The sequence below is a fragment of the Etheostoma cragini genome, chromosome 6 (assembly GCF_013103735.1).
Source record: "Etheostoma cragini isolate CJK2018 chromosome 6, CSU_Ecrag_1.0, whole genome shotgun sequence".
Taxonomy (NCBI): Eukaryota; Metazoa; Chordata; class Actinopteri; order Perciformes; family Percidae; genus Etheostoma; species Etheostoma cragini.
In genome coordinates, this window is record NC_048412.1 from 16,481,845 (window position 1) to 16,492,313 (window position 10,469).

A 10,469-nucleotide genomic window follows, 5' to 3' on the forward strand; every position below is an offset into this window, starting at 1 on the left:
TGTTTTTTTATTGTATTATAAGAAATGAAATAAAAATTGACACAAAAGGCAGAGCACTTTGTATTTTGTATTTTACTTTAATTAGCTTTTTTTCCTCTTTCCAGTTCAGTTTTTGTTTTTTTAAATCAAAAGTTGCCAGGTGCCCCTGTAAGCACTGGACAAAGTTTGGCAAGAATGCTCCGAGGAGGCAATAGAGGCGCAGACAATCGCCAGGCCAAAGAGGCAGCTTAAGACAGAAAAAACCAGAGCTCTTAAAACAAGAATTTAGAGTATTCATAGTCATTTCATTGCATTCCTGTCTGAAAGTGTAGTTGTATGTACTCAATTGCTTTAGTTTCAAAGTCACTGTAGGATGTTTGAGAGGGTGAACAGAGCAGCACAGTAGAGGCCGGTCCGGTGGGTGCATCGGTCAGTACATGTCTCGAAGGCTCAGGTTTCCACGGCGAGCGGAAGAGCCGTGAGCCACAGTGACGCTATAACAATAGAGCAAGTCTGTCAACCACTGCTCCCTGGTTGCACCCCGGGAATATCTCTGAAACACATACAGAGAGAAATCACTTGAACTGCCTCCATGAGAAGTACTTATCTCACCGTCCAAATTGTACAAAAGCCTGAAAATCCCATTGTGAATTTCAAGTGTGAGCTGTGTTTACCGTGATGTGTTGTATGATCTCTTGCAGCAGAGCAGTGTTGGCCATCAGCTGGCTGTGGAGCGGCGTGTGCTGCAGCAGCATTGACAGGATCTGTCCGAGCTGTGGCAGCTCCTCCTCACTCAGATCGCCAACGCGCATTAACTGCAAAACCATTCGCAGCAGGCGAGGAATGTTGCTCAACGCTGACACACAAGCACCCCATATTGCCTCCCTGCAAATGTGAGACAAAGGTGTTTTAAAATTGTGGTAATTCTTGACCACCTGATTATGGCATTCTGCTACTAATAACGTCAATATATCATATCAGCAGGAGATCCTCTCCAAACACATATCGGTAAAGGGTTGTAGTCATCCAACACACACCTTTTGTGGTTGGTTTCGGCAGGTATCTCCTGCTCCAGGGTGATGAGCAGAGCCAGCAGGCTGAGGCAGCACAGAGACAAGAAGCGTAGCACGGGCTCAATGGGCAGGACGGACAGGTCCAGTAATCTGGACACAGCTCTGAGCAGCCCGGCCGCCATACTGTCAGGCACCACCCCCAGCTTGGTCTAACACACGCATAATATTTACAGGCTGTTTTCTCAGTACATGTTTTCAACAGCATGAAGCAATAAAGAAAAACAGTTCAAGGGATAAAACAAGCACTAAAGCAACTATTGAGAAATCCTACACGTAACTTTTGTTTAATGAAAAACCGTTTCTTACCAGGTGTTTGCAAATGCCATTTTGTAAGATGTCAAAGCACTGAGACTTTGAACCCAGAGTTTCCAGACAGTGGCAGACTTCCTATGAATGAAACAAAAAATAAATTCATATCAAACAAGCTTTTTTACATAGAAATCAAGTGTGATAGAGAATTCTAGTTGAAGCAATGTGATGTAACCATAGAGTGCTTTCAGTGTGAAGATTTAAAATGTTTTATAAATCAGACTTGGTTAAATCTTTTAACTCTCTGCAGAGGTAAAAGTAGCGAGAACTACGATAAGCATTATTTCTTTTAATGATTTAGGTGTTTGTTTGTGACTGCCTAGGATAAAAACAAACAATACGAAGGCCCTAGCGAGAATTGAACTCACGACCCCTGGTTTACAAGACCAGTGCTCTAACCACTGAGCTATAGAGCCTTTAACGAGTGACAAGTGTTCAGATCAGGATTATGAAGACTACACCCTGGACAACCATGGGTGTGGCACCTGATTGACAACAGGTTACAGGAGTGTCCTGAGCTGTGTCATGCAATACCAGCTGAATGAATGCAGAAACTGTTCACACAATGTGAGTGTTCATTTTTATTTTTTGAATGAAACTATATATTTGTGAGCCAGATGAATCAGGATGGTTGTCCTTAAATAAGAGCAGTTTTCTTAGGGCTACTGAAGCTGTGGTATATAGACTTTTAATTTAGAATTTTTGAATCAAACAATGCACATAGTATGCAAAAAACAAACAGTATGTTTCTGTCACAATTCTGGGGATAATGTCATATACTGTCATGGAGTAGCTAATACTATTGACTTAAAACCCTGTGGCTCTCCATTTCCCTAAGTTTTTCATTCCCAGATGTGTAATGTCAGGTAATGGGAGCTGATACATTGGAAATTTAACAATCTTCTTTAACAATGTTTTCTGTAGAAAAAGTAAGGCAGGATAATTAAATGAAACAGCAGTAAAAGATATTACGTTAAATGTTTAACGAGAAAATTAAGGGAAAATCTGTCTCAAACAGCTTTAACTTGCATTTATCAGACAAACCCCATTACTGCTGTACACAACATTAAAGCACACCAGAGCGTTTCCTCCACCCTGCCTGGATGGAGTAAGGCTTCGCTTTGCTTCATTGTCACCAAAAGGAAATGGTCACTAAGCAGCATCTAACTTTCCTTCTTGCTGGGATGGAGACAAGATGGATTTTAGGCCTAACAAGCCGCCACAAACTTCTTAATGGTAAGGTTTAGCTTTTCCTCATTAACTTCAAATCCAAATCAAATTTCTCATTAAATGTTATCAAATTCAGGTGTGTGTGCCGGCCGCAGTGCAGGACTGAGTTGTGAGCCTGTGTGTATCAAAACGGTGCACCTGTTGGCATTCTCGACGTCATTAAAAACAATCCTGTCTCATTAGTCGAACTAGAATTGACACAGCCCGTCCCTTAATGCCGCACCCCCCCCCCTCGCCAACAAGTGTCCCCCTCCCTTCTCCTTCCCACCACTTGCCTGTGATTGACTTAGACAGAGAGATGAGAGAGGCAGGATCTGAGGGCTTAATTGAGGAGCTGAATTAGTGATTATAAGCCCCCCCACTTGCTCACGCACACACACTTGCCCCAGGGCATAGTTACGTTAACTGTAATTTCTGTGCAGAAATGTCACACTCCCATCATGCCATGGGCTCTCATTAGCATTTGTGCATATCCTCTATGCCCGATAACCACATCATCTCCCACCTGCGCAATGAGATAAAGGTTCCCTTCTCAAGCCTAGTGCCACGATAAAGCTTCCACCCTCTGAGCTCTATATGAGAGACAAGGAGGGACCAGGGGGGATTTAAAGACCACAGCTGTGTCCAGAATATCAACTCTTTTTTTTTTTTTTTTTCCAAAACAATGTCTTCTTCTTTCTTTAACTCCAAGTCTCTTCTAGATTTATTTTCGATCCAAGTGTTTCTGATTGGCAGCGGCTTTGGTAAGAGTTAGAATGTATGTGAGCACTGGGGTAATTATAGTAAAGACTGTGCAGTGAACACACCTCAACAACATCCCAGTGATGTGTGAAATGCTCCAGCGGGGTGGGGTAGATGCTGAGAGGTGAGAGAGGGGAGGGAGGCAGGACGCTCTCATCGTCTGCCTCCTGCATGGAGGCGAGCTTGTCGGATGAGAATCCTGTTAGGGTGGAGAACAAGAAGCTGATGTAGTCCACGTCCTGCAGAGCCGCTTCCTGGCTCCCAACAGACCAGCCACTCAGGGATGACCTAGAGAAAACAATCCAAAAAAAACACGTTAAACATTTATAGACTCAAAATTAACACAAAGCTGGAAAGCCACATCTTTTTTCTCTTTCATGACGCCTTGTTTTGTGAGAGCATCATATTGAGGATAATCGTGCGCACAAACTATGAAAAATTCTTCCTTGTCCCAAGGGAAGAATAGACCTCAGTAGGAAATGTGAGTGAATAACAAGTGTGTTTTGTGAAGCCCAGGAGGCAAATGCAGAGAGAACTTTCTTCTCAATGCTCCATGACAACTCTAAATTCCAGCCTCCCAAAGAGCTCTTTGTATCATTCCTATCACACACACATCCCATCTGAACACAACACGGCCTCCCCTTAAATTATGTATAACACTGCCCCACTGACACAAGCAGAAGGCCAGACACACAACTGCATGCAGGTAAAGGTAGGCTCTGGGTGTGTAACAGAATATAGAAATATAAAAACTGCTTTTATTGTCATCCATGAGATGCATATCAAATATACAGGGCATCCACATCAGCACCTGCCAACAGGCAGAAAAAAATAAGAAAAATGTCAGGAATTTATCTGTGAAAGCGCAACACTGCCATCTGATGGTGGCGGGCTAGAGTGCCCAACATTATTCTTTAAGTTTAACAGTTTGACTCCAAAAGTGAGGGCATTCCTGCACTGTAAAAATCTATAAAAAATAGGGTTTGCTTACACGCACATGCCAAAAAATTGTGTTTGTGTGGCCTCCGCAGGTCTATTGGGGTTTTCAAGCTCACCTAAGGTGTACGATACGAATCAGAGAGGCAGCGAGGCCGGCGGAGAATCGTCCAGTGGTGCAGCAGCAGCTCAGATTGGCTAGAAGAGACTGGGACATCTCGGGTAGAAAGTAGAGCAGCTGCACCATTCGTTGCTGGGACTCTGCTGGTAAAAGCACCACAACTCCTTCCTGCGGATCTTCACACACACACAAACACACTTCACATGTATAGAGACAGCAATGCAATTTCTGGGGATATAAAATGAAAAAGAGACAGCCAGGCATAGCCACTACAGTAAAGGCTCAGATAATGTGTGTGTGTGTGTGTGTGTGTGTGTGTGTGTGTGTGTGTGTGTGTGTGTGTGTGTGTGTGTGTGTGTGTGTGTGTGTGTGTGTGTGTGTGTGTTGTTGTTCTGTCTGTCTCTGACGCACATGCTGATGTCAGAAGCCCTCAGACAAAAGGAGTCTTGTGATGGTGAATTGCTGGCTCTACGGCAGTTTCTATCCACCCCCCCCTCTTCTCCTGGCCCCCTCTGTCCCACACCGGCCTTACTATCCGAACATCCTCAGAGCAGTGAAAAGTACAGGCTTATTACCACTTTTTGCCTCTGGTTATAGATCAGTTTTACAAAGTGGTCTGGGGTGCAAAACATGGAGTTACACCGCCTCCTAGGGAAACTATGGTGTAACTTGTGGTTCATAAAACCGTTTGCTTAGTAAAAATGTTTGCCCTTGTTAATCTGACCATGGTTACTGCATTTTGTATTGTACTGAACTGTTAATGCATGCAAAAATGATTATGTATGTATGTCTCCTTGTTTGACCCTCTATTTGAGTGTGTGTACCGTAAAGCCTGCAGGCGTGTGTGTTTAGACTGTTGAGCAGGTCTTTATGTCTTCGAGAAGCAGCAGCCTGGATGGACAGGATAAGTTGCTCAGAGAGAGCAGGGTTACGATGGCCCAGCTGGGACAACTGCACAGGAAGAGATGCCAACCATCGACACAGCACTTTACTCCTTTAGAGAGACATAGGGAGGGATAACATACAGAGTGCATGTGAGCCAAATGCAGCCAGAGTGACAGTAAGGTCATGTGTCTAGTTATAAAGGCAATGTATGAGGTTTTGAATCTCAAGAATTTTCATTTGGGCTTCCATTGGCCAATTGATACACAGACAAATGTAATGTAAATAAGTTTGTGTTACATTCGAAAAGGCCTAAAAAATAATATTAGACCACTGGGCTTCAACGCCAGAGTGGAAAAATGTCTTTGTCTATTCCACTTTGTTTACAAGCACGAATAAAAACTACAACTGGAAGTAGTCCAAGCCACATCGCGCCAGTCGTCCCGATGCCAGTTGGGGAGCTCGCGAAAACGGAACCCAAAGCGTAACGTGGGGACGCAAACTTCAGGAAGTATCGAGAGGTGTGAGCCGCAAGGTTGGCAGTATAATGCCGTTGCAAATATCCAGGAGCCCTAAAGGATTTTTGACAACCTCTGGTCAGTGTGATTTCATTTTCTATAAAAGCTTGTAAAACATTGTGGAGAGTCAAGCTAGGAACACCATTTCTTTTCAGGAAAAACTTTTCAGGAAATATTTGTGCTGCACTAATGTCTTTTGAATGTTGAAAAGGTTGTAGGACCATAAAGATAAATAAATAAAACTGAACATGAATCTCACAGATAGTATTTGTGTTGTCTAAAATAGTTCTTTATATTTGGAGTCTTCAAGTGGAAAGATGTTACTAATAAAACATTATAACTCATATAAAGTACAAATTATTTACATTTCTTACATACAGTGTTATCAATCTTGCATGTAACAGTATGGATTAATTGCACAATGGCCCCAAAAAACTGAGCTTCTAGGCTGGATACAAAACCTTCTGTAAGGGATCGGAAGACAACCTTCTACCAGTTATAATTATAAAGTTACAGAGTTATTAATCAGAATTGCCGTTTGACATCATATATGATGCACTCAACCTCAGAAGAGATAAAATGGTCCAACATGGTCTATGTTGATTCTAGCGCCCCCTAATGGCCTATCTTCACCAAATTTGGTACAGAGCCTCCGAGCGGTGGACGAGTTCAAAAAAGTTGGTTTCGCACTTAGCGCAATATTGCAAAAGAAACTTTGAGCAGAAATGGGCGTGGCCTAAAACAGGTGACTCAATTTGATTCAGTGAACACGTGGATGGTTTTTTTAATGTGTAATGTGGGAGTTATATGCAAAAACACATTTGACGTCATTGTAAGTGACGTCATTTTAGTGTAAGTGGATAATACAAACGTGGAGCCCATAGGCCACGTCTACTTTAACCAATCAGTCCACCACTGTAAGGGGCGCCTCAGGAGTGGCCCTAGAAGATACCCATCAAATTTTGTAAAAATCGGATGAGCCATGAGTCATGAGATATAAACCTTTTTGTATTTGTAGCGCTCCCTAGCTTGGCTACTGCGGTTTCCACCCCCCTCAGGCTTGGACCCCTACTTATTAGTTTTCAGCGAGGGCATAGTCCTGGATTCATTATTAATTAAATGTAATCTGGCTGTGCAACACTATAATGCTATTGTGCAAGGATGTTAAGTTCGTGGAGGCTAAATTTAATTTAATTTACAAAAATCAGGTACTCTCCTATATGGAGCTACTGCTGTGTGCAAATCCCGGAAGCCTCCAGTTTGAAGAACAAACATTAAAAAAAAAAAAAGTTAAACAATGACGGAACTTACCTCGCTATGTGAGCATGTCCTTGCTCTTGCAGGTAGAGCTTGCTGTAGAAAGAGAGCAGCAGGGATCGTGTCTGTAGATTCAGGTTCCTTTGTTTATAGTAGATATACACTGCTGCCAGCAGCTCCTCTGTCACTGCTACAACAATACAAAATCACAAATATTAAAAATGAAAATTCCAATTAAAAAAAAATGTGTTCTAGTTCACAAAACTAGTATCTGGATACCAACCCATACTCTTTATATAAAACACAGAAATAAACACTAATCCTAATAAAAATCATGGTTTTGCGTTTCTTAAAGATCGGACACACTTTCACAAATACACAGCAACATGCTTACTTTTGCTTCTCTGTGTGAGAACCATCTTCCACACAGTCCCCAGCAGCATGTGAAGCTGCCTGTAACTCAGTTTCACTCCGCTGCCCAGAGTGTCTCGGACAAACGTCCTCAGAGGTGTAAGCCAGTCTCCATCTGTCTCTCGACTGAGTCCTTGCCTTTGGCTGAGGGACACCATGACCTGGCAAAGCGTGATGTTTAGGGCCAGAGGCTCCACTGTCAGCCCTGGGACGGCAGCAGTCTGCTTACTCCTAAAGGAAGGGCAGTGGGATTACAGTAGTTAGAGCTAGTAAAGGTCTTCATAAAAGTATGTATGATTACAGATCTTGGGTAGTTTATACTGTAATGATTCAAAAAAAAAATAAAAGAAGGGGAATGTTTGCTTGACATATTAAATGATATTCCTTACCTTTTCAGATCAACCTTCTTTTTATGTTTGGGTGTGTCCCGAGTACCATAGGGAAAGTTTTTTATGAAGTGCTGCTTAAAATCTCCCAGATATTCTTTATAGAACCATGTATCCTACACAAAGACAAGGCATTTTGCAGTCAAGCTTTTCTTGTACAAAAAAAAAACATCTGCGTAAAATGTCCTTCTCCTTTCCTCACCAGTGCCTCCTGGTGTTCTTGCTGTGGTGCCAGTTTTCTAAGCAGCTGCAGAATAGACAACACCTGGAACATTACAGACATGGCATCTGGGGTGAGCAGGTGAGCGCCCTCAGTGGGGTTCCAGGGAGAGTCGCTGGTAGTTGCTTCTACCCACACTTCTAGCAAAAGAGGCACCAGTGTGGCTGCAAAGCTCTGAACAGCTTCAGCTGAATCCAGACTCTCACCCACTGCGGGTCCAGGGTCCACATCCGGTCTTCACAGCAAGAGAATAAAATAAAGAATATGTTAATCTTAAAATATAATTGTTTCAATTAATTCAACTGAAACAAAGTCAGTCATTTGTTACGTCATATGTTCATTTAAATCCCATCTCAATACCTATTCGGGCGTTTGTGGTATCTTACTTGAGTCTAAAAGTGGACTGTGGAGTTGGTTTGGCCCCTGAATGCTCATACACCTTTACCCCGACCTTGCTGTACGTGAGCTCTTCCCAGCTGAGATACAGAGGTGTAAGCCTGCCATCTCCACTGGAGCCAAACACTCCTTCTGTTGGAATAAAAATATCACTTTCCACTGGTCTTTCCTCAACTACTGCCTGCAGAAATCGCCCAAGCCTGAAATAAAAGTGACACAAAACAAAAAGGTCAACAGCTTGCATTTCAATTGAACCTAACTAAATTCTTCAGAATGTGTGTGCACATGGCCTCCTTACCTGAGGAGCACAGAGAGCCGCCACTGCTGACTAGTCACAGCCCTGCTAGGGTTGACTGACAGAGCCCAGGTCCGTCCCTTAGCATCCTGGGCCTTTTTGGCTCCTCCACTGCTTTGTCTATGAGAGATCAACTCTAAGAAGTTAGTAAGGAGTACTGCAGGCCGCGCTGATAGCAGAGCAGGGTAGTGCTCCAGCAACACATCAAGGACCTTCATGGCGTCCTCCTGGATGCCTGTCTCAATGTGGGTCATGGCACAAGTAAGGTGGGCACTGAGGAGGGGGAAAAATGGAGCCACTCGTTCTGCAGGCACAGACTGTGCAATGAATCTGGAAGCAGTGAATAATTAAAGACAGTTTAGCCCATGTTATTTTATGAAATAAACAAAAGTCAAGTGTTTTTACTGTATTGTTGTATTCCTGTATCACCGTTGCTTCACTAACCTGAGCACACGTGTAGCCGCCACACGAACATTGCCATCCTTGTCTGTGAAAACAGCTGCCACTTCAGAAAGCAGGCGAGAGAGATGCTGCTCTAACAGAGAGGGGTTAACGGACAGCAACTCTCTCAAACCCAACAAGGCACTATGTTTCACATTGGGACTGTAATGGTGGAGCTGAGACAGGAGGTCCTAGTGAAGTAGGGGGAAAGGGGAGAGAACAGCAAACTGCAATGTTGGAAATGAAATATTCCAAAACTGTATTTGTAGTGAAAGCATGTGATCACTGACATGTGAAACACAGGTGAAAGCTTACATTGATACCCAGGTGTCTGTGTGTGGTGGGGCCACTTGAGTCTCTCTTCAGCTGATCGGTTAGATTGATTCCCTTTGAGCGGAAGTTGGTGTTGGTGGCATTATCAGCTTTGGGCTTTGTCTTTCCCACCTTTAATTTCACCTTCTGGAAGTCGTCTTGTCTCTTCTTCTTCTTGGACTTCATTTCTGCAGTCTATAAGCTGCTGTCTAAGTAACCAGACATGCAGGTGAGATGATGGAACTGAGTGAGTACATTGATTTTAATGAGAACCATACTGACCACTGGCATTTGTTTGGATTGGACGGCTTAAGTAATATAATTAATAATAATGTATACTTTTATTAATCCCCAGTGGGGATATTACAATTTACACTCTGTTGTTCTTAGCTACACACTACACACAGTAACATACATTTTGCAGCACAAGCTATTCCAAATAGTCAGACTAGGGTTACCTTTTAAATCATAAGAGGTACAACAGCAGCACCTGTATTAACGTCAGCTAACGTTAGCGAGCTTGTAGCTAACTGTCTCGTATCATAATTCAGCATCATGCAGGACAGTTCTTTATTTTACTTACCACAAAAACTCTTCGATACCACCGTGATAGGTTTAAACAGCCTCAAACACTCACTCGGTAAAGTTCAAGAGTACCCCCCTGCTAACAACAAGTATTAATAACGTAACATATTAAAGGAAAATCTGTCTTCTTCAATCTCGTGTTGATACCTTGGGTCCTCTGACTTTGTGTAAACCGTACATGTTCCGAACACAACGGCTGCGCGGCTTTGCGGGGCTTTGAACGGCTTACAATATAAAACCTCTCTGACCAGGACCCCATAGACGTTTTTAAGATGCTCAAGCAATATTTGATGCACTTACTGTTAATTAAAATGAATGAAATCCAAAAGTTGTCCCAAAGTGGTCTAAGAACAATACGAAGATGTTAAATACCTTCT

General features: G+C 42.9%; 1 protein-coding gene and 1 non-coding gene across 3 annotated transcripts; both read right to left on the reverse strand.

Annotated features, from left to right (window-relative positions):
• Positions 1 to 109: 109 nt before the first annotated feature.
• On the reverse strand, positions 110 to 10,456 carry tex10 (testis expressed 10). Of its 2 annotated transcripts, none has more exons than XM_034874534.1 (16): positions 10,091 to 10,456; positions 9,511 to 9,712; positions 9,199 to 9,386; positions 8,758 to 9,084; positions 8,450 to 8,659; positions 8,046 to 8,298; positions 7,847 to 7,959; positions 7,441 to 7,688; positions 7,101 to 7,236; positions 5,214 to 5,383; positions 4,388 to 4,565; positions 3,398 to 3,620; positions 1,359 to 1,439; positions 1,017 to 1,201; positions 654 to 864; positions 110 to 532 (listed from the first exon to the last, which is right to left on the reverse strand). In XM_034874534.1, the coding sequence occupies exons 2-16, from the start codon at positions 9,691 to 9,693 to the stop codon at positions 410 to 412; spliced, it is 2,829 nt and encodes a 942-aa protein (XP_034730425.1). In that variant the 5' UTR covers positions 9,694 to 9,712; positions 10,091 to 10,456; the 3' UTR covers positions 110 to 409. The 2 variants fall into 2 exon arrangements, with proteins under 2 accessions (XP_034730425.1, XP_034730424.1); XM_034874533.1 differs by having other exon boundaries at positions 282 to 532; positions 9,511 to 9,716.
• On the reverse strand, positions 1,705 to 1,777 carry trnat-ugu. Its single transcript has one exon. It is a non-coding gene; the product is annotated as a tRNA-Thr (tRNA).
• Positions 10,457 to 10,469: the final 13 nt, after the last annotated feature.